The 25,301-nt window shown below is 41.0% G+C and overlaps 1 protein-coding gene across 2 annotated transcripts in view; it reads right to left on the reverse strand.

The window, feature by feature from the left end:
- The window catches only part of VILL (villin like), a 354,049-nt gene that overhangs the window by 23,541 nt on the left and 305,207 nt on the right, over positions 1-25,301 (reverse strand). For both annotated transcript variants that reach the window (XM_069647691.1, XM_069647690.1), the window contains exon 18: positions 21,311-21,379. In XM_069647691.1, the coding sequence (XP_069503792.1) occupies positions 21,311-21,379 (69 nt within the window). The remainder of the gene's footprint in view (positions 1-21,310; positions 21,380-25,301) is intronic.

Genomic DNA, 25,301 nt, shown 5'->3' on the forward strand with positions numbered 1-25,301 from the left:
GTTTCATAGTCCCTAGGATTGCTGACTATTAGCAACTGTTTCAGATCAGACTTGGTTGATGAAAACGTAGTCTTTGTAAAAGGTTATTGCGATCTGTGCTCTTTCGGAAAATGAAAGTTTGATATTCACTGTCTGTGATTTTGATTTCGACGTCCAAGAAATGTATGATCTTGTGTGAATGTTCATGTGTGAATTGGATCCTTGGATCTATGTTATTGAAGAAATTGAAGAATTCTAAAAGTTTTGATTCTGTGCTTGTCCATACTCCAAAAATATTGTCGATGTATCTGATCCAAATATCTAGATCTTGAGGCCACAGGTGGTTGAGGAGTACATGTTCGGTCTCAATCTTATACATAAACGCATTCGTATATTTGTATATTTGTATCGGAAATAGGAGTTGTTGCCAATGAATTCTAAGAGTGCCATAATGAATTCCTTCTGTGCAGGTATGTCTCCCTCTCGTAAAAGGATCCATTCTACTGCCTCTCTGCCCAAATCGTGAGGAATTGAAGTATAGAGACTCTTGATGTCTATTGTAAAGCAGATGTTGTTGGAGTTAAATGGTGTTGCTTTGAGGTATTGTAAGAAGTGTGTTGAATCTTTTATGTAGGTGCTAGTTTTTTGGATGGAAGGTTGCAGGAAATAATCGATGTATTTTCCTAGTGGTTCCAATATGCTGTTTATTCCTGCCATGATTGGTCTTCCTGGTGGTTTATGAAGGACTTTGTGGATTTTTTGGAAGAGTGTAAAAGTGAGGTATCCGTGGATGTAAATTGAATAGGAATTTTTCAGTATTGTGATTGATCCATTTAAGTTTTTCTGCTTTCTCTAGCATTTTCTCTAGATTACATTTGAATTCCTCTGTTGGATCAGTGTCAAGTAAAGCATAGACGTTAGTGTCTCTAAGTTATCCGATGCACTCTTCGTCGTAATCCTTGGTGTTAAGTAGCACAAGGCCTCCTCCTTTGTCAGCAGATTTTATGGTTATGGATTCATACCCATATACATTTTTGATCAACTTGAGTTCATGAGGTTTCATATTCCGATTTCTTGGGTGTTTGAATCTGATTTTCTCAAGATCTCTTGTTACCTGTTTTTGAAATATATCCACTGATGGTACCGAGATAGGTGGGATACAATTGCTCTTCCCCCTGAATTCTTTCAGATCTAGGGTGTCTATATCACCTGGATGTTCTTGTTCAAGTACACTGAAAAACACCTTCAATTTCATCTTTCGAATCAGTTTATAGAGTTCAATTTTTTAATCAAACAAAGTGCTGTTGTAGGTTGGGACAAAGCTGAGACCCTTTTGCAGAGTTTGTGTTTCTTTAGTTGTTAGGATTCTTGATGACAAATTGATTACTATATTATCTTCTGTTGGAGCCTCATATTTGGTTTTCCCTTTTGTTTTTATTTTCCCCATTTCTTGTTCTCTTCTTCTCTTCTTCCTTTCTCTAAAAAAGGAATCTGCCCCTGTTTAGTGTTTCTGTCGAGCCTGTTGCTCCCGAGGTACCCGGGGTCGATTGTTCCTCTTGATTGGTGGCTTTTCTCTCCGTATCAGTTCCTGAGCTTGATGTTTCACTAGTGTAGTTTGTCTTGGGTTTTCTTAAAGGAGGTCCATATTTATCCATCCAACTATACACTTCGTCTTTCAGATATTCGTGTGTATCCCGTTTGAATTTTCTGATTTTCTTTGTTTCTAATTGTGTCTTGTATTCAGATAGTTTATCTAGTTTATCTACTTCTTCTCTGTTCAAAGTGGCCACAAGTTCATTTTCTATTTCTTGAATGTCTTGTCCCAGGTCCTATACATTATTTGCCAATTCTTGTATTGTAAGTAAAATCAGATCTAATGAACACTTATTTAGTATTGCCTTCCATCTCTTTACACAGGGTAGAGCGTAGTTGTATCCTTAGACCTCTTGGAATTCTTTGGCTTTTAAGATATCTACCAAGCATGATCGCATGCAGTTTTCGATTAATTTCCTTCCAAATCAGGTATTCTAGTTGTTTAATCTGGCGCATTGGATCTTCTTTGTTGGTGCTAGTCGCACTGAATCCAGTGTCTTTAACTGGACCAAGTATTTTGGCTGCCTCTTCGGCTGTAAAGCCTAATATTTTAGCCCTTTTCATCGTCAAGCCTTCTATGTCTGCAAATAACATCTCTTTCTTTAATTTTGGTACTTCTTCTGAAGTTATGAAGTTATACAATGTGTGTCTCCACCTTGGTTATGCCGAGACAAAGTTCAAGGAATGCAGGAAGTTGGCGGGCACCACCTGGTTTGTTCAGTTCGTTTATATTCACACTATAAGTGGAATGTATTTCGAATTTCTATGATAGTTTTAGCCTGGAGCTACCAGTGAAAAAAAGGTCCTATGGCATCAGGACCCAAAAATATGCAAAGAAGAAAATAAGGTGACTCCACCTTATTAAAACTGGTACTCTCAGTTGGCCCCTGTCAGGGCTGCTCAAGTATATTCTTTCGCACCGAGAACTACAGCAAAAGTACTGTTTGCTGTGGTGAACTCATGCCGGTTTTTGTGCCCAACATCTGAACGTTGTGCTTGGAAGTGAATTCGTCTGAGGCACCGTGTTTGCTTCCCCCTTGGAGGACGTCTTTAACTGCAACACAGCTTTACCTGACTTTGTCAAGCATCTAATGAGGTGTTTCCAGAACTGTGGCCCCGCCTCCGGGTAGTGTGAAGCCCATTTCCTCTCCTCATATTCCCATTAACTAGCGCACCGAGAAGTACAGCAAAAGTACTGTTTGCTGTGATGAACTCACGCCGGTTTTTGTGCCCAACATCTGAACGTTGTGCTTGGAAGTGAATTCGTCTGAGGCACCGTGTTTGCTTCCCCCTTGGAGGACGTCTTTAACTGCAACACAGCTTTGCCTGACTTCGTCAAGCATCTAAGAAGGTGACTGTGTGTGCCCAGTGTTACTTTGGAGACCATTATAACTGCGTGTGCCCCGTGTCACTTTGTTATCCAGTAGTAAGCTAGTCTTTAACACGTTGTTTTGTTTCTATCTTGCCTAAGGTGTTTCCGGAACTGTGGCCTGCCTCCGGGTAGTGTGACGCCCATTTCCTCTCCTTATATTCCCATTTACCAGCGCACCGCGCGCGCACCGAGAAGTACAGCAAAAGTACTGTTTGCTGTTCGCTGCTTCGGTGTTGTGCTGCGCTTCTTACATCTAAAATATTGTCTCAGGGCTTAAATGGGGAAAGTGAGTAGGGTTGAAGTCGAAAACTGTAGGGTGAGTTGTCTTATTCTCCTTTTTCTCCATACTGAGTACTCGTCTTGCATTTGCTCGTATGTACGTTTGAATACTGCTAACTTAACCCATTGTTAACCTGCACGCATTAGGAAGGACTAGGAAGTGCGGCTGTGGGGCGGTTTAGCTGGTGGCTGTTGTATGGGTATGTGTAATTAGAGTTGGAGTTAAGGTAGCTCCTTGATTCTAGATGGTGTGTTCTTACTGTGCAATCTGGTCAATTCTGCATAACTTGCTAAATTGTATAACTTGCTAAATGGGGAAAGCCAAGTTACCGCTCCGCAAAGATGCGAGAGCTGATGTCTTTATGGCAGCAAGTACCAGAAGAGTGAGCTTAGCTCGAGCAGCAGCGTTACCGTTGCCAGAGCCGAATGAGGATGAGGTTGAATTATTACAATGTGCGCAACAATGTTCTATATTGGAGAAGCAAATGGATGACAATATTGAGCCCTCGCATGAGGCAGAATTTTTAAAATTTGCACAAGAACGTTCTGTTCTTGATAAACAGAGCGAGGACAATATTGATCCTTCCCAATTACTGTTTGGAGAAGACGAAATAACTAACAATGTGCAGGTAAAAGAGAAGGTTCCAAATATAAGTAATGAAGATGATAACATCTCTCTTGTGAATGAAAATGAATCTCAAGACAATGTGAATTATGATAATCTGTTGGACTTTTCCAAGGGTACTACATTCAGAGGGGAGAAATCCCATAAAGTCAGCGAGAATTCTTCTCCCTCTGAATTTTCTGTAATGATGACTATCTTCAATCGACTAATCTTGTCTGAACGTAAGCAAACAGATTTTCTATCAAATTTAACATCTGAATTCAGAGCACTACCAGATAAATTGTCAGATGCACTGACAAAGACATGGAAAACTACTATGGACTGGAAAGGGGAGCGTGGGAATCAGGGCAGCTCAAAGATACCTCCTATAATAGAGATAGTTAATCTAGAAGCTTCCCAAGAGCTGACAACTGATCGAAATGGGGTAGTGGAGAGTACTTTTCAGGATTCAAGTGAAAAAGGTAACCGGAAAACCAAAAATGACTTAAAAGGGTGTGAGAATGTGATGCCCGAATTTAAATTGTAAAAAAGACAGGAAAAAAAAATTGCAAAGCAAAAAAAGAAAAATAACAATAAAAATGGTGGAGTAAAAAAAATCTATAAAAGTTTTTGAGAGATGTAATCCAGGTGGACGAGAGTGATGTTTCATTACCACCGTCTAATAGTCAACAACAAAGAATAACTATAATAGAGGCGGATATTCCGAGAGTCAGAAAGGTTATGGACCAATCCACTCAAAGTGTTTATGTTGATGGGGACAAACAATTATGGGAAGTAATGAAAAACAAAAATAATAGGGAAGACCTATACGAAATCTTTAATGTGGCCCAGCAGCAAGAAAATACGGCAGATATGGTATGGCAAATAAAGGCTAAAGAGGCAAATCATTCATCCTGAGTAGATAGACCTATGATAAAAAGTAAAACCATTGCTATGAATGAAACAGTAACTGACAGAGGGCCAGTTAGAAATGTGATCTCTATTTCTGTCAATACTGGTAGTAGGGATTGGAAAATTGCCCAGGGGAGAGATCTTGAAAGTAATCAGAACATGGCCTCAGGAAATACTAGAGTGTGTAATCCTGGTCATGAAGAGAACATGGGGGGCAACAATGGAGCTAAGAGGGCCTATAATGATGTCAGTGAGCCTAACAGGACATTAAGGTCTCAATTAGAGACTGGGTCCAACAAGGGGGTGGAAAACTTGAGTGAAACCTTGATAAAGAATGGGCTTTCAAACGATAACTGTAACTATGGGCAGAAGGTTGACCAGAAAACTGAAGGAAAAATGAAAGAGGATATGAATGATGATGCCCTTTATCAATCTATTATTAGAGTGTTAAGGGATAAACATCCTCAGGAGGCACTCAAATTTGGTAAGGAACCGTGTCAGAATGAAGAGAGGGAGGGCACTTATGAAGATTACTGTAGGGGTTTGAGTGGAGCTGGTGGTGGTGCAGAAAATGATGTTAAAGGTGTCAAAGAGACGGACCAGCTCCATTCATGTGCGATACTTGATCTAAAAGATCCGGTAAGACCAGATCTACTAGGGCTGGTCTTGACAACGTTATTTACGGATCAGATTAACAGACCCCTCAATAGACCCTTCATATTGTCACTTCTGGGGCAAATCCCAAACCTAAGCCTGACTGAATCAGCTGATATTTATTTGGTTGACTATATACACAGCAGAGGCTTGATTATGTTTGCCTTGTGATCCGGTCACCTGTGGTTAGAAACCTAATGATGAGAGATGCTGAGCAATTTCATCGTAGAGGATTCGATATATTTGAATATGCCCAACGCCACAAATCAGGACCAACACAACACGATAATAGACCACAGAAGGAGGTTTCAGCAAAAAGGGAGGTGGGGGTATGTGGTAATGTGCCTGAGATGAAGAAAAACAGGATTGGAGATGGCTAGCCCTGACTCTGAGAGAGTCTATTGAGTCTTTTAAAATACTAGGGAAGCCACTCTAGTTTATGAAAATCGTATCCAGAAACCTCTTAGCTGGAATTCAAGAGGTACGGTGAACCTCTTACACAACCTAACCTTAATGAGGGAATTGGCACAAAATGATATAGTGTTTATTCAAGAAACCTGGTCAAGGGTCCCCTTGTGTTGGGAGGGTTTCACAGTATGTTCATTATGTGCACAAGGGGGAGTTAGAGGTCGACCGAAAGGAGGATTATTAATTGCTGTAAAGAATCACTTGAATCCGAAAAATATGGGTGAATGGGCTTTTGGTTATCAATTTCTGGTGGTGAGCTATATGTTATTGTTTAACAATAAGGTTACACCCTTTTTGTTGGCAAACATATACTGGAATCCGGCTGAACACTCGGACAGGCAATTATGGCTGGAATTATGTAATCTAGGATCTCTTTTGGAGAACTGGCTTCTTGTAAATGAAGGTGGACAGATTGTGATTGTGGGTGATCTTAATGCAGTTATTCAAGAGGACCCTTTAATTGGAGAGGTCTTGATTAACAATTGGGATGAAACTTCGCAATCAGTTGAGAATTCAAAATGTAGAGGGAGAATATGGTTGCACTTTTGTGAGGTCTGGGGTTTGGAAATACTGGTAAATCCTCGTCCAACATGGAAAGCCAGAGGATATCACTCGACAATTGATTACATCATTTGTTCATTAGATTTGTTTAATCATTCGGGTAAATTGGATATCGTGGAGAATACCTTGAGTGATCATTGTATGCTAATTCTGCAGATTGATACAGTAGAATCTATCGATCCTAAAATGAGGTTTAATTATAATTTGAAAGTAAATTATACAGGAAAACGAATCATATGGACGGGGGAAAAGTCGAGTAAATTTACTGCTTCCATGGCTGAAGATCTGGAGACATTTTCTGATCTAAAAAAGATATCGACCTACTCAGCCCTTAAATTTACAGATTATATTTATAGCTCCCTCTCAAAACTGGGGACTCAACGCAACAATGCTAACTTGAATATGAAAGGGAAATCCCATACTTTTGATGGGGAATTCAGGGATAAAAAGCACAATATGAGGAAGGAGATTAGACAAATCAAGAAATCAGGGCTTACTTGTTTAATTATGATTGACAAAATTAAAAAAATCAAACAAATGTATAAAGATTGGTCCATACAAAATTGGATAATTAGATGTCAGAGAAATGGGGAAACTATGTTATCTGCCTTGAGAGGAGCTAACTCAAGAAATTTCTGGCATTTAATAAATAATATGGATAAACCCCAGAAAGAGGCACTTCTGAACCCCATTAATGAATCAATGTGGAAGGGACATTTTGCTAATCTGTATTGTGTTAATAAAGAGGCGGCATCTCTGATTTGGAAGTGTGAACCGGAATGGCGTTTGAACTTTAGCACATGGGACATACCAAATTTAATTGTCAAATCCAAAAATTCAGCGGCACCCGGTCCGAATAATTTATCTAACAAAATCCTTAAGTGTAATCCCGAATTATGGGCAAAAATACTCTCTCTTTTGCTTACTAATATATTAACAACTAAAACTATTCCATCATCCTGGAGGGTATCAATTATTATCCCTATCTTTAAAAAGGGCTCCCGTTTAAGTCCCACGAGCTACAGGCCAATAGCCATTGCCGATCCAGAATCAAAATTGTTCTCATCATTGGTTCTAAGAGATATCCAGAAATGGATAGATGAAAAACAGATACTGGACATGAGACAATTTGGTTTTAGGAAAAACATGGCCACTGAATGTGGGGGGCTAATTCTGAATTGAACAGCAATGAAGAAGGCGGATACTTCGGTTTTTGTAGCTTCAATGGACATGAGTTCCGCTTTCGACCTGGTGGAAAGCAACATTCACTGAAAAAGACTACGAGATCTAAGCATGCCTGCAATTCTGTTAGATATAGTAAGGGCAATTTATTCCGAGACTGCTGTGAAAGTCAGATTAGACTCAGAGGGCATCCTGTCTGACGAATTTATTATACAAAACGGTTTGCGCCAGGGCTGTAGACTAGCACCCACATTATTCAACCTATATGTTAGTGGCACGAATCAGGCGCTCTTAAATAAAGGACTGGTGCCCCCCAGACTCTTGAATGCCTGGCTAGCTAATGCGGATGACTTTCTCCTCATGGATACCATCAAGGTAGGACTGCAAAGAATGCTTACTGCCTTTCAGGGCTTTATTGATTCTATAGCATTAAAAACTAATCCTGCTAAAACAGTTATAGTCCGCCTAGGTAGGAAGAACAAAAAGACAAACTTGTTATCATGGTTATCGGGTACGACCCGACTTAAAGCAAAGTCAGAGTTTAAATACCTTGGCTTTGTAATTGCCGGTGCAAACTCGAGACTTTTGCTCAGGACCCAATTGAAACTGATGGCGGATATTGTCATTAGGCAAATGCGTGCCCTGGATGCAAAATTTGGGAAATGCTCAATGACACCTTTGAGAGAATACTATACAAAAAAAGTCGTTCCTCGCTTAACATACGGAGCGGAATTTCATCCTGCAAGTTGTGAAGGAGAGTGGTTACATATAGAAAGTTATATATGGAAAGCAGTTATGTACCACTTACAGAAATGTATTCCTTACCATCTAATCAAATATGAATTGGGTGTTAAACTGTTTGCATTTGCTGGTTACCTGGAAAAGAATGTTGCTGTGGAGGAAGTGCAACTCAGTAGAGACTAACTCATTGTATACTCATGCGGGTTGGGATATGGGAAATCCTTTTATTTCTTTGTTGAATGATGAAATTTTAAAGAGTTTGAAGTTTTTGGGTATGTCAGGTACCTCTCTAATGAACAGCCCCTCAAGGGTGAAAGAAAGCATTTTGGGGTTCGATTGGATACAAACTAAAAATGCTATTCTAAACTCAAAACTGTATCAACAAGTGTGTGCTTTAAACAAATGGCTTCCAGCAATAGAGACCTATTTAACTAAGTATCCAAATGAAACAATTCGTAATGATTGTATGCGTTTTAGATTCAACGTAATACCGACAAATCAGATTAATTCAATTAGACTGTTCAAGGTTCGTGGTCATGGTGCAGATTTTGCTGTATAGAAGGTATGGTTGAGGACCTGAAACATATAGGGCCTCATTACACGGATGGCGGTGGACCAAGGTGCTATTAGCACCTTGGTCCATGCCGATAAAATACCGGCACCGCCTTGGTGGAAAGGGGAATTACCGCCCTATTCCAAGGTTGGCGGGGTGGTAATTCCCCTTTCCCCCATTGCCCTTCCCCATTCCCATTTTTGCCCCATAGGGCTCTATGGGAATGGGGAAGGCGCTAATTACGGTGCCGCAAATTGCGGTACCGTAATTAGCTCCCTGATCCCTTTGTGGGTTGGTTTTTAATGCCTGCAAATAGCAGGCGTTAAATTCACCAACCCGCAAAGGGACCTCGTAGTAAGGCGGTAAGGGTTTACCGGTACCAGTAAAATACCGGTACCGGTAAACCCTTACCGCCTACCGTGTAATGAGGCCCAGACTTTTGGTCTGTCCTGCACTTAGGGAACATAGACTTCTGTACTTTGCTCAATATGTGCATAACACAGCGAATGTGGACAGAGAATTTATCTGGTACAAAATGCTGCACAACAGTTATGGCAATTTAAATATCAGGGTTGCAATATTTCTGAGAAAAATGTGTGCTCTGTTTTAAAGTTTCAATATGAATTTAACTTTTTTATCGTTTTTGTCTAGTGGTGATATAGGTTTTTTGTTTCTTGTTTATATATTATGTATGGTAATTAATTTGATCTCTGATTATTGGTATGTGTGAAATTACGCAAAAGACAAAGTATTGGTTGTATCTTTATGTGTGAACTTTGTAAAGGTTTTTATAAACCAAAACAAATAAAGAATTATTATTATTATATTCTTTCGTACTTGTATAATTTGAAAGATAATTTGAAAAAATAATAATTTCACTTGCAAAAAATAGTTTAAATTATTCATAGGAATTGTTTATTCACATTCCTCTTTGTGTATTAAACTGAGTAAAGCAAATATAATAGTTGGCTTCTCTATGTACATGTGCCAATGCATTTCGGTTATAAACCATCTCCTCACAGGGACATTCCGGAAGAACTAACCAAGTCCCTTGGAAAATCACCAGAACTATGATGGTGGATAAGAAAACTAGCACATGTTAAATGGTCCAAGTGAACTTAGAGGTGGTCAGATGTAGTGATGTCCTTTAACCTTTACGTCTCCCACTGCGGCTTAAAGTAGAAGAAGAGATACACCTTCTGACCCATACAGAGGAGAAGATTGATCATCCTTCTGTTGTTTTTAAAAAGAAGGCAACCTTAGGCTGTGATCTGGTCCTGAAGAAAGCGGCTAGACTTAGCAAAACCTGCTGAAACCAGTAGACCGACTTTAAGTGTTCAGGCTAATCCCCTGAACCCCCAGGACACTCAGAATGATTGAGTGTCCGGGTTGATAAAATCATTATTTTTAATTGCACAGCAGAATTATCTGCATATCTTTTATACACTCAAGAGGGAGAGATTAAAGTACAAAATCCCCCCCCTCCCAAGTGTTTGGGTTTTAAATATAAGCAAAAGCAAGAAAGTAGTGAGTTAGGCTAGGGTCAGCCCATCTTCTATCCCCTTTTCTAGATAGGCAGCACATCAGGGCCTACAAGGGACAGACAAGTGATCAGAATGAGGGATATTTAAACTTTGCAATAGGGAGATTTAGTGAGCTATAGCCCGATGTATAGAAGAAATAGTAGGGATAGAAACGAAAGGACGGCCTGAGATACAGGTAATAATTGTGCATTATTATAACAGGAAACCGGAACAAGACAAGGAGACAGCAGACAATGCGGTAAAAGCACAGAGGGGGTTTTCTTTCCTCATCGATACTGGGGCAACCAGATCACATATAAAGGAAAAAGGATTCCCATTATCCACCAAAAAACTGGACATGCAAGGCTTTGCAGGGACAATTTTGGAGCTTCCTCTCAGGAAAGATTTACCATTGACAATAGGGACACAGCATATTGTAGCGCCACTATTGTATTCAAAGGAAATACCTATCAACATACTAGGAAGAGATTTGTTAAGCAAGTTGAATGCCACAATTTCATTTTTAGGTGTGCACCACACCTGGGATATACCCAGCCACAGTGGCAGTATTGATACAAGCATACAATGCACACAGCACATTGAGAGGGATACCCACACACACAGAGGTGTTTTTGTACGAGGTGCAGGTACTGGGAGGGTGAGGCCCAGGAATAGAGGGGACGGTGTTTTGATTGCCCAATCAATTCCTGTTCAGACCACAGTGCCCATCCACCATCATTCCAGGCACACACACACAGCTATTACTAGAGGAAGTAGTAGTGAGAAAAGACATGATTATACTAGTTGCTACAGATGACAATAACATGGAGTGGTGATCAATATTATGCATCGATCCCACACTGACACTGACAGGAGTAAGAGACACAGAGTTGTTCACTACAAAAGACGAAGAGGGGGAGAGGTAGTGTCCGAATTGAGCATGCCATATCCAGTACCGATAAAAGAAAGAGTAGTGCCACAAATGGTGCAAAAAGAAACAAAATACTTGCAGGAAGATTTGGAAAAAGTTCCAAAGGATCTATTGACCAAAGGACCCCACGACATGGGCATACTGAAAGGGGCAGGGGCAGTACAAATTAAAATAACGGAAGGAACACTGTTACCATGAGTAAAACAATACCCCTTTCCTGAGAAACAGACAAGGGCATATATGAGACACTGCATGCCGTATGGCAGCAAGGTATAATGCATGAATCTACTTCACCCTGTAATAAGGCCTTCTATCCAATCAAAAAATTGAAGGGAGGGCCATGGCGTTTCATACAGGATTTACACCCTCTTAATAACATTATTGAAGCAGAATACTCACTAGTTCCAAACCCTGTGACAGTTTTCTGCAGTGTCCCAGCAGTGGCACGCTACTTCACTTTAGTAGATCTGAAGAATCCCTTCTTCTCTATTGCCCTGCATCCTGACTTCAGGTATCTCACTGCGTTTAAGTATTGCAGGACCAGATTTGAACACACAAGAATATCCCAAGGATACTGTGAGGGCCCAGCATATTTAACAGAGTAATTCAAATGGATTTAAGTAATTTAAAGGTTGCAGGTACAGTGATACAATACGTGGATTACCTTTTGGTGTGTAGCACAACAGAAAATGAGTGCAGAAAATAATTGGTGACAGTAGTGACATTACTAGCTGTGAAAGGATACAAAGCGGACAAAGAAAAATTGGAGTATTGTCAAAAAGAAGTAGTTTACTTGGGACAGATCGTGTCAGCAGATGGGAGAAAAATAACACCTGAGAGAGTTGAGGCAATATATAAAACACCTAGACCAAAGACAGTGAAAGAAATGCAACAGTTCCTATGATTATGTAATTATTGCACAGCATGGGTTTTTGATTACTCCGCTTACATCAGGCCACTTCCCCAAGCACTCAAGGAAGCTCAGAAAAACAAAAGCAGCGTACATTGGACAGTTAGGTGAGAATTTTGACTAACTCAAATGTGAATTAGCACACGTACCAGTACTGGCTACCCCCAATTATAAAGAGAAGTGTCACTTGTTTTCCCATTCAGATGGCAAGGTAATGACAGCTGTATTGACACAAAAGAAGGGACAGGGACAGGGACACAAACCACTGGCCTACTACAGTGGATCACGTGATCCAGTGATGAAAGGATACTTTCCTTGTGAGCAGGCACTTGCTGCCGCTGCATTTGCTATTGAGAAAGCATCAACAATTATGATGGGATGCCCAGTAATTTTGTACGTGGAACATGCATTGTTGGCAGTACTATAGAGATCAAAATCAACATTGACGACTCAGAGAACATCTGGAATGAAATTATACTAACGAACCCTGCAACAGAAGTGGTAAGGTGTAGGACAGTAAACCCAGCAGAATTCATTGCAGAACCACTCAAGAAAGGAGATTATGCACACAACTGTGTAGCGTGTATAGGCAGGAATGAAAGGAACCCCTGAGTAGAAGAAGAAATAATTGAGGGGGAGACATGATCTATATTGATGGAAGCTAAGTATTGACCCACATTCAGGACAGTGGCATTCTGGTTCAGCAGTAATGGGGCACAAATATGGAATACTCAAGGAAAGGGTGTTGGTAGTGTATTCACAGACACGATTGCTAATGCACTACTCTGCACAAGCAGCAGAGTTAGTGGCATTGATTGAGGCACTAAACATGTCGGAAGGGAAAGCAGTTAATATTTTCTCAGACTATGGGCCATATTTCAAGTGGGCCAGTAAGCTTACTGGCACCCTTGTTTCCGGGCCGCCACACTACAAGTCTGCCTGCACGGACTGCTGCTCCTGGCAGGGTCAGACCTGCCGGGCGTAACGGCCTCTGCAGGCAGACTTTTCACAGAAGCACAGGCACCGTTAATAATGGTGCCGGTGCTTCCATCTCCCCACTCCCACGGAGTCCTATGAGACTCCACGGGAATGGGGAGTTACCGAATCTGCCATCTGACTTCCCCTGCCGCCGGGACTTGTAATGTCCCAGTGGCACCAGGAAGTCAGGCGGCAGATTCTGTGTTTCTGGGTCGGTGGCATGTAACAACCAGTGTACATTCAGGACTAGCAAGGTGGGAAAGGAGAGGATTCAAGAAAACTGATGGCACACCAGTACAGCATGCAGCACTTTTAAGTAGATTAATCAAAGTGTTGCACTCCAAGTACAATTGGCACTAATAAAGTGAAAAGCCCACATAAGAGAGCAAGATTTTATTTCATTGAGTAACAAAAAAACAGACAAAGCAGCAAAAGAAGCAGCATATCGACCAGATGTGCTCCTCCCTGGCATGGAAGAAAAGGTACGTCTTATAGCATTGATAAAAACTAGCAAAGAAAAAGATGCATTGCCAGAGAGATACCCCAATAGTACAAATAATAGAATTGCAAGGAGAGCCACCAAAGATGAAAAGGATGAAAAAGAGCTGTGGAAGAAAACATGGTGTTATTTTTCACTGACTGATTGAATTTGGCTGCATGATAGCACAGGCAAGGTGGTACTGCCAAAGAAAAATGGTTGAATGTAGCACTGGAGCAGCTTCACTACCCCGCCCTTGTGTTGAAAGAGCATGTTGCTGCAGGGATAAGTGTGGACTGGTTTGTGCCAAACTTATGCGAAAATGTTTCTGTATTTGTAAATAATTGCCTGATTTGTCAAAAATGCCTGCCAGACAACACTTTGAGAGTAGTGTGGGGAACATTACTGTGACTGGAATGGCCCTTCTGGCACTTGAATATGGACTATGGCAATATGCAAGAGAGATGTACCTCTTACAGATACATGCTTACTCTGGTTTGTCCATTTTCACTTTGCCTTGAGGCTGGTCACTGTGCCCATAATGACACCCACTCAGCAGCAAAATCCTTGCTAAGGGAGGTATTCCCGAGGTGGGGGATCCCAGGCGAAATTTAGTCTGACCATGGTCAGCATTTTGAAAATGATTTCATTAAAGAATTCACTGTCCTCCTGGGGATCAGGCACAAATTGTGCACCGATTATCACCCACAAGCCAATGGTTTGGTTGAGAAGATGAATGGTCTACTCAAACAACACTTAGCAAAACTAACGCAAATGCTTGGTAAGTCTTGGTTGCACTGCTTACCTCTTGCACTCTTTGCTTTGTGCAATTCGCCTGGAGATCATCATCCACTCCACATGATATTGTTACAGGCCAGAGAATGCATTTGCCTATACATCCGTCACGTACAATCTCTGACGCTAACACTTCTAACATTCTGGGGGGAGAATTCAATACGTATCTCACAGAACTTACAAAATCGCATAAATATATATCCCAACAGACAAGGCCAAGAGTTCAGATGGAGCAAACAACTGAGAAAATTGTTGAGGTTCCGCAAACAGCATTTCTCTATCCAGGTTACAAGATATATATAAAGATTCACATCAGAAAGTGGAAGGAGGAATGCTTCACAGGTCCCCACATAGGGACTTACGCAACACCAACCACATTAAAGATTGAAGGTCGGCGTGGTTGGGTCCACATAACTGACGTGCACAAATACAAGATCACTGCCTCCCTTTCAGAAGAGGAGCAGAGCGTAACATGGTGGCAAGTATTGCTGATCTTTAATTAACTTTTTTCAGCTATAAGACTTTATAAAAGATGAACAAAGGAGGAAGGAGAGAGTGTTTTTCAGGACAATGTCGTTATAAATAAACGCAAAGGTTTTCTATTTTCTGGAGTATAATGATGTTAACATGCATTAGTATAGGATTCATATTTTAGTTTTGCCTGGTTTCCAAAGAAAAAAGTGATACACAATTAAATGAGAGCGTGAATAGAGGCAAAAGAGATTTATTTGATGAAAAAGCATTCCATCCAGACAATGTAAAAGGGCAAATTATATAATTTGGAAATGTCTGGTATGATGAAATTTTCTGTGTGGTAAAGGAGAGGGCAAATTACACTTGCTATGTCTGTTCTCTAATCCCACATGTAATGGGGGCACCCAAGCTGCTTCTGCCTCCGGCTGTTTCCTATGAGGAAGAAGGATGCCTAATGCACCTACGCCTTTATAAAACTAGGGGTTTATTTGGAAGGAGCAAACGTTACAGTTCAATGGGTAGATGAAGGGGAAAATGTCTATGCAGATGATTATGTGCAGCTAAACAGGATCGCTGAAAAGAAGGAAACTAAACACATGATAGTTGAATACATAACTGAGGGCTCTAAAAGGGGGATCTAGAATTTGGTGAATATAAACTATTACAATGCATAAATAAGGAGGGGAATAGCATTCCCTTGTGTCATAGTAGACCATTGATGAAAATAAAAGGAGCAGTGTGGTATGGTGGCCAATGGGAGCGGGAATAATGCAATGTCGTGCTGAAGGTTTAGTGGGGTTTGAATAAAATGTGTTAGCAAAAGTGAAAAACTTCAACCGATTGACATAAAGAGCTTTACATGATTCCCTCTGTGTTTCAGGTCCAGTGGGTCCATTCATCTGGGGACTAACAGCAGCTGTGCAAAGGTGATGACGAGTGCAGCTATGACTTAGGGGACAGCTGTCATCATGGACGTGTGGTGGGCCTGTAGATCGAAGGTTTACGCCCACCTTCCACCTGATTGGAGTGGGGTTTGTGTGATCGTTACACTGCACAGCCCTGCCCTGGTGGTGCCTCGAAACAGCAGTGCCATGAGAGTTGCGCTAAAGGAGAGAGTGGCGAAGCAATGTAAGAAGCAAGCATTGCTAAGCAGGAAGAGGAGAAGTAACAATGAATGCACAACCATTTTATAATTTGACATATTCATTTTTGAAGCTGGTCTATTGACGGTTTCAATATACCCATGGCGGTCTCAAATTGCCCTTTAGCACATCTTAGCCTGGGAAGAAATTCGAAGAGTTCCTAAGATGCAACATTAAAGCAATAACTTGTTGGTGTTTCAAGGCTCTGGCAGTGTCATGATCTAATACCTTCCAGTGAGACGACAGATGGGATCATCGGTGACAGTTGAATAAAAATCTGCTGGTCATCCCAAATGTTTCAATAAATTGGCACTGCCAATGTGGGAATTGGGGGTTGGATTGTGATGTCACAAGGGTGGACAAGGGTGGTGTGGTAAGGTTTCCGAGACCGAATCATTTCGAGATAATGTATGTCCCTCTATAGTGGAATCACATGATCCCACCAATCGATCGCCTGTGGAGGAATGCCCGAATGTTGCAATGTGTTTTCAAGCTTTAGTTTTTGAGGCATATCTTGGACAGCACTTTTCATGCAGCTGTTTCGCATTCTGTTTGAATTTTGCTTTCCCAACTGAGACTGGGTCCAGAATAAATTGCGTTACTTCTTGCTCAGTGTACACTTCATTTTGGACTACTTTTGTCATTTTTACTGGTGAGTTCTGAGGCAACCCGCCCAACAGTAGGAAGGGCAAAACAGATGAACCCCGGAGTGCGGAGAGACAGCAAATACCCTAGTATGGGGAATTAGGGAGTGAGGAGCCCCAGAGTGGGGGAGAGACTACGAGAGCCCCAGAATGGGGGGGCAGGATGAAAGACTGAAAGAACACCAGTGTGGGGAAAATGACAGAATGATACCTGGGCTGGAACACCAAAAGAATCTCCCAGTACCCGAGGAACTGTCTTTCCTGAACTAGAACTATTGATGTAAGCCTTTACTAATAGCCACTAGCCATCCCCTTGACTAGATAGTTCAACTTCCAATCTCGTTTTAACACACACCAGACCCTATTGCATGCGATTTTTTACCATGGTGTGAGTCGGGTGCCTGACTCACACTTGTATTTAAGGATAATCCGAACCGCCGTGTTTACAGTCACACATAGCGTTCTTTAACAACATGGCTCACTGACTCGGAATGAAGTGTCTACTTCCAGACAGAGCGTTGTCATGACGTTGACCATGTCCCGCCCCTCCAATCCATTGGGAGGGTGGGACCGGAGGTGCGTCTGCACTGTCCAAACCTGGACGTGTGGCGCCGCCCCGGTCGTCATGGCAACGTTTAAATACGAAGCTCGGGTGAGCGGTTGCATTTACAGCCTGCCGCGTGAGCAGAACGGTTCAATGAATACGGCATAGAGGTAAGGGCTTTACCTGCACACGTATTGAAACACACACAGCAACACCATGAAGCTCAACACGATTATTGCATTCCGTTTCTCCCGCAGAGATATCTACCCCGTATACTTGAAATTGAAGGAACACGAGACACATATTCTCGCCAGTCATAGCTAAGGTAATTATTAAACATGACGCTAGTTACTGAATTTTGTAAAAGGTATGATACAAAATGCAAATATGGGTTCGAGTATTCTAATTAGGGTACTCTGTCTCTTTCTGTTTTCTCCTGACCTGTTAATCGGCATGCAACCATGCATCTTTTGTGACACGCTCAAATGGGGGTATGTAAATACTTATAATTAATTACATGATTGGAATGTTTGTTTGAATTAATGTATTTTTGAACTAACTTAGCCCTGACGAAGGTGCTTTGCACCGAAATGCATTGGCCAAAGAGCTTGTACTGTTAACTGAGGATTTGTTGATTCTCTTGGGATAATTGTGTGATTAAAACACAAATCTTTTACAGCATATTTTCGAATGATTATATTTTGAACATTTGATCATTGAAGCAAGTAAACTATAAATAGTTTAATTGACGATTGAAGCAAATATATTACAAACAAAAGCTTTACATTTTGGAACTTAAGTACACATGAATTGAGCTCCTTTCAAGGAGCAACGAGGAGCACCAGCTTTTACAGGGTGGACCCCACTCTGTTTTTCTTTTGCAGCTCTGATCTCACCCCATAACCCATTGTTTTTGTACCATGTTTCCAAATTGTCCGGAAACTCATTAAATTGTCCATGTTCAACACTTTTCCCCTCCCCTCCCACTATGAAAGCCCCAACATGACATTGGTTCACCCTTAAATGTAACAGAAAACTATTGATCTAACATCAAACTCTCTCAATAGGGTCATGTCTATGCACCGGGAAAGCCTCACCCAATCCCACCCACCCAGCTTTTCTAGAGCTTAGTTACTCAGCAAATTGATCTTTGTTGACCTTGACCATTTGAGCGCCTGTGAGATTCATTGGCTTTTCTACTGTTCTACTTCAGGTAGTAAGCTCTGACAGTTTAATTTGAATGTTATCATCTCTCTCGGTCACCACATTTATTTGCATGGAAAGTTTCTTATGGCTCGACCTCACCTCTAATATTTCTTTGAGGGTGGCTTTGTGCTGCACTGTTTCTGTTTGTGTGCTGCACGACATCTCTGCAGCTCTAAAAGCATACTGTTTTAAATTATGAGCTATAGTCATTCTCTTGGACCTTTTGGCACTTTCACATCTGGCCACTCTTTCATCAGTGGTCATGGATGTCCAGTGCCTCTGGCAAGTTTGTCGGCATCATCACAGTGATGTTGTTGAGGGTTGGAGCATGGGCTCATTGCTCTCTGCTGCGTGGATATTGCTCCCCTCTACCTTTCCCCAGTTGTGTCCTTTGCCTAGGCTACTCGACTCCAAAAGGGGCTAGATCACCTCTTATCATCTATGATTTTGGGGGTCTTAGAACATAAGCGTGCACCTTTGAATTGCAAATCCAGTCACCATGCACCATTCATCATGCCCCGAACATTCAGGGCATCCCAAACAATGCCACACCCCACTCAGGACTAGGTGGTTGCAAGCTATATTTGCCATATTTTGGGCAATACAACCACCAGAACGCAGCATCTAGGCTGCCGTGGGCCCGCCCACCTTTGATCACTCCTCAGAGGCAACCGCAGTTTTCTAGTCAGCACACGCGAGTGTCAAGGCAATCTTCGGCACCTTTAGACAAGACTGGGTGAATTTAAGTTGTAAGTAACCTGATGATTTGGCTAACTCCAGGTGCCTTCTGACTAAAGTTGAGTGTCGCATTGACCAAAAGGGCCTCGATGGCATAGACCTCTCATCCAAACATTTTTAAAACTGCTGACCTCTCAGTATTTTCAGCCTGATCGGAGCAATTTCAGGGGAACTCAATCACTCTGCGACTCTCCTAGTCTCCCCATTTTGTGGCCACCATGTACAGTGGTTAATCATTTTCCTGATATCCAGTATTAGCACCTGATGATGGGTGTGTGGTGGCCTCCCAGACAATCAGAAGGTTCAGAACTGAGTCTTTACCACACAGTAAGGCTGCCATCTTCCCTCGCCAGGAATCAGGTATGTGAACCCCCTGCCCACCTTTCCCGCAACCCCAAGTTTCACACCCCTAACCTACCCACTCCCTCCCCACTTACCCTGCACTCTTCCGACCCTAAGCCGCGATGGGAACACTTTGTATTCAAGGTGCATCTCCTTCCTGTAAATGGCCATTATCGAAATGGGGAAGGGACTACATGTAGTTGACTTCTCCCTGATCCATGGCAGCGATCTTGTTTTGTAATTTTTTCTCCAAGTTGAGAAACAGAAAAGACACAGTTTCTCAACTTGAGAAAAAAACACTATTATTCCCCCTGTACAACATGCCGGGGTACTAATTAAGCAATACAACCCAACCCGGAGGCCATTACAAGCCAGGTAATGCCCCAGGGCTAGCGTTAAAGCCCTCGCTTCGCCTTCTTTTATAACTCATGCCTTGGGACCTGACCGGTAATACCCCCCACCCCCCTGCTCGGATTATATTGCTTAAATACATGTTCTATTTAACCCACAACAGATGTGACACAACTTGAGGATTTTGGCAGAAAGATGGGTAGGTTTTTGGAAGTCAGACGAGGAGCTGTGGTAATATTGAGAAAACCTGTAATAAAAAGATCCCTACACCCAACTAGTTACATATAACTCAATGCCACTGCTTGCATCCCCAAAGTGTGATCTACAATGTTAATCTTCCTCTACCCATTGCCCTTTAATAACTTCTAAATTTGTCACTTGGAATGAAATTCCCTCTTAATAAGTCTCAGATAAAACTAATTTGGTCTTTTGTTTATTCAGGCAACAGATTTAAATAGAGATGCTTTTCTTTTGTCAACTAAGACATTTAGCAAAGAAGATGTGTCTCAAATGTTCTTCGTTTCTCAAAATCTTCAACAAACTGCAAGGTCGGAGCTGAACACCTTTTGCAAAGTTGTGCAATTATCAGGAAGAACAAACTTTCTCTTGGGTGTATTCATTATCCCCTCTCTGCCTCCCTTGAAAGCAGTTTGAAGCTCTCTAAACAGAGCATGAATCTATTTAAAAAACAAAATAAACAGACCACGAGTGTGACTTTTAATTCTAATCACTTGTAGGGCAATGCATAAACTATACAATGCAGTCAAAATACGTGAGAAATCACAGTTTTTATTTCTGTAATAAAACACTGTATAAAGACTTTGATATAAATGGAATTAGAATTTGGATGAAATATTTAGAAGGGCATAGGAGTAAAAAAGGGATTGCGTTTTCAGGTCACTTATAACCTACTTTTAGTTGCTCTGGACCTCATTCTGAAGCTTGTTAATTCCAGTGAAATCGTCGCTAAACTCGTTTACTTTTTCCGCCAATCGGTCTTGCAAGTTTATTGTGGGATTATGAATGGGGCAACAGTAGAATTACCCATAGGATTCCTTGTGGGTTTTAGTCGGATTTACCACGAACAGTAATTCCACCACATTAAATCTGGTACATTTTTCAACTTGAAGTGGAGGATTTACCTTCAGCTTTTTGCAGGAAGTAAATCCTCCAATTTAAGGCCAAATCTATAATTTAGCAGTGTGGTAAACATGGTAATAATGTGGCTACTGCCCAAAAAAGGGGCGGTAACAGAATTACCAGCAATTTTTACTGCACCCCATATCTTGTAATGAGGATCTCTGTGTAAGCATTAGTCAGATCCAATATCTAGTAAACCATAAGGATTAGACTTACCGCTGTGATTTGAGTAATTGCAGAAACGTCTCCCAAGTTCTTCTTCATGTTATCGTAGGAGTTGCCAGCCTGAAAAATTAAATTCCAGAGTCACATATCAGTAAAATGTATTCAAAGATTTGGCATGGGCCAGCAAAACAAGATCCCAGATGCTCCAGTTGAAATCAAACATCTGTAGGGCCATTTCCATTACAAGTGGCTTCATGCCTGGACATTCTACATTATTTCTAAAAAGTTCTTTTCATTGAATTAACTGAAGTGATTAGCGGGGATTAACATCTTCAAGGAGTGTAGGCTAACAAGCATTACGATCATTTCAATATAACATCCATAAAATGTTTTAGCAAATGATGGGCCTTATTCCGAGTTTGGTGGTATTCCCGGGGAATTGTGCAGCAACAGCGACAAACACAGTTATCGTTAATGCCACTTGGTGTAGTGGAATTACCGCCGGATTACGAGTGGAGGAAGGGAAATGTTATTCCCAAATGTTGGACTCCACATCACTCCATTGGGGATTTGTAGAATTTACTGCAGGCAGCCCCTTTGACAGGGATGAATCCACCACTTGCTGGCATTAAACTGAAGGGTTTATCTTCAGCACAGGTAAATCCTCCAGTCCAATGTCAAACGTGCAATTTGGCAGTGTGGTAGAACTGGTGGTAATACTCTTACAGCCGAAACAGTGCCTGGAACGGAATTACTGACATGTTTTACCTCCCTACCAAACTGATGAGTTGAATTTGAGTGGTCTGTAAATTAAAGCGTGCAAAAAGCTATCATTAAGTGATGGTGCACACTGAACTGCAAACTAAGCTCAAATTCCAATATCGCCCGGACAAGTGATATTTGCAAATATTGAGGTCCGCAACAAATCACGCGAGAAAAACAAAATTGGCTGTGGGCATTGTGTAAGGGCATTGTGTAAGATATTATGGCCCTTATTCACAGAGCATTTTCCGATGGAGTATTGCCATTAGAAACCGCTTCTGTGAATTAGGCCGGTAATCTTCGTGCCATTAGTATTTGCTCGCAAGAGACCACTGAAAAAGTCAAAAGACACAATGTTATCTAGTCAATGAAAGCCTAGAGGGATTGTACAATGAAGTGAAAGTTCAAGAGCTATATTACTTATGTCTGTTGTTCTTGCAGTTCATTAGCTGGCCCCGGCAGGGGTGGCGAGAATCTCCACCCGACACCGCAGGCTATCAGTTAGCATAAGAGGCTTCATTATATTGGGCATATCTTATGCAAAATCGGTCTCCCCCCCAGCTCGCTAGACACTGGTAGTGGGAGATGGGAGGTGCAAAAAACAACTAAAATGATGAGTCTTTAGCTGGTTTCGATGCACATGACTTTGCAGGGAACACCTCCTGGATGCATCCGAGCCCTAGTGTAGGGCTCACAGAGCCCCAAACCTCAAGAGGGAACACCTCATGGACCCACACCTCCCAATGAAAGCATTTCTTCCTGGTGCTCCGAAGGACTGGCAGGTAAAAATGGTTGGGCTGATGTAGATACATACCTCTTGGCCCAATACTGCATCAACCTTCCCAAGAATCGAAGGATTCCATTTTGTTTTCCACCCAGTAGTAATATACCCCCTGCTTAGGTTGATGGTAAATAGTGCACAAAATGGCTCCTAATGTCAAAACTGTATTTAACAGGTGAGTTAGCATTCAACAGAGATGATGTGAGTGTTTGTATTGAATTCTCGTTGCGTTTACACTCATTTCTTATGATTGTGACTAGACCTCTAAATGGAGTTTACATTAGAGGAGACTGGTCTGTGGTTTGGGACTTAATATATTTTCCTGCTTTTTGCACACGTTCATCTCATAAGTAACATGCCCAAATGCACAGACTCACACCTGCACTACTCTTATTGACTACGGCTCTGCTCCAGTTCCCCCTTCTCATGATGTCATCAGAGAGGATAGGTGTAGGGTCCAACACGGCAAGGGAGCTGTCTGCTAGACCAGGTAGGGTCTGCAGGATGGGGTCACAGCGCAGAAAGTGAGCACTTGTGATGGCAGGCACAGTACTCCAAACAGTGGCTTAGCTTACAATAAATATATAGGACCACCCAAATGCAACACACATCATTCAATCCCAAAAGGGGTCTTAGTATTTCCAATAAAGCATCTAAATTGGGACTGTCCTTGTTGTCTCATCCCATTGGTTTACCTCTTTGTTATCCACTGCATTGATAGCAAGACCAAAGATGGCCCCGTGAGGAGGAATGGAATAAGCAGGGACAGCTGATGGGTGGTCAGTCATAATCTCGAATTTACAAATCTCGAAAAATAAAAATCTCGAATTTTTTTGACCGAAAAAAAAAATTCTCCAAAGTTATAATATCGAATTTTTTTCTATAATCTCGAATTCTCACTGCAACTTTTTTACTATCATATTTCAGGTAAGTACAACACAAGTAATGAAACAACAAATAACACAATCTGTACTTAACTGTTTAGGTTTTATTTTTTAATAATTTTTCTTTCTGTTATATGTTTTGACAACTTGTTTTAAATGTATAAATTCATTAAATGAAATGTAATTTATTTAATATTAAATATATATAAATATATGTCTATGTAACTTCAATAATATTTTCTGCATTTCTTTTTTTAACTTGTAATATATATACATTCCACTAGATGGTGGTATTGCATCAAGAATAACTAGTCGTATACATTTAATCTTTGTGTTTGTTTACATAAGCAAATGTACGTTCCGTTTGCCTAGGTATGCGTAAGCGCCATTTTTAAAGTTCATTCAGTATTGGGTTCTGCAGCGGTCACGTCTCCGTCCTTTTGCTCGTGGATTTTATGGATTTTTCTTGTTTTTTTTTCGATGGATTGCTATTTTTTCCAATGGATTTACCTGGGCTTGACGGATTTGTATTGCCTCTTCCTTTGGATCATGGAGCATCGTCTATTTTTTCGGTTTGGTTTTTTTTTTGGAGTCGCACTTTGTTTCCTGCCTGCTTTTGGATTTTACTTGGTTTTTTTATGGAACAGCTTGGTTTTTTTTTTTGCGTATGGACTTTTCCTGGATGTGCACTTTATTTCCTTCGTGGATTTGGATTTTTCTTCTTTTTTTTGGGCATATTTTACTTGGAATGATTTTACAAACATCGTTTCTAGGACTTTCTCATCTTGTATTGTGTATTTTTTCTTTTTTGCTGATTTGGGTTTTTTTCGGATGCTTTCTTGGGTTTTTTCCATGGATTTCTGTTCCAGATTCCGTATTTTGGACCACCTGGATGCCGTTTTTGGATCTATTTTGCCCATGTCACACTGGATTGGATATGTTCCTGAACCGTTTTTTTTTTTTTTAACATTTTAAGTTAAATGCTACCGAGTCTAAAAAGGTTTCCTTATTTTGTGGGTCAAAAATTTGTATTAAATGTACCAGTTTTCCCTCGTAGTCCCTGTTTTTTTTTCTTGTTTGTGCTTGGTTAGCCAAAGAAACTGTTTGTGCTATTATAAATAGCTGGTGTTGTTCTTCATTCTGTAAGTCCTTTACAGAGTATGAGGGGTGAGAGGATGGGGGGTGGTGGGGGCCGTTGGCCGCGGGGTGCCGGGTGAGAGGGTGGTGGGAGGGTTGGAGGGGGAACCCCCTCATAGTAAATGATACTCTTGTTTTTTCTTTATTTACACTTATTCATATTTGTAATTTTTTTTTTTTCGATATTTACATTTTCGAGATATTGACCCTTTTAATTCTATGTATATATTTTCGATATTTCCATTTTCGGTATTTTTTTTTCGAGATTTCTGTAGTTCGACCTTTTTTTTCTCGATATTATGACTATAAACCCAGCTGATGATGTCTCAAATACTACAAAGGCATCCCTAAAACCACCCCAATTGCCAATTTACACAGCAGAGGATTATTGCTGTGATAAAATGAAAGCTCAGCCCACTCACATAGCAGAAAACAAATTACTCCATAAACGCTAGGCTTGCTTTCTGTAAAAGTTTTT

The sequence above is a fragment of the Ambystoma mexicanum genome, chromosome 2q, assembly GCF_040938575.1.
Source record: "Ambystoma mexicanum isolate Mex_15411 chromosome 2q, UKY_AmexF1_1, whole genome shotgun sequence".
NCBI lineage: Eukaryota > Metazoa > Chordata > Amphibia > Caudata > Ambystomatidae > Ambystoma > Ambystoma mexicanum.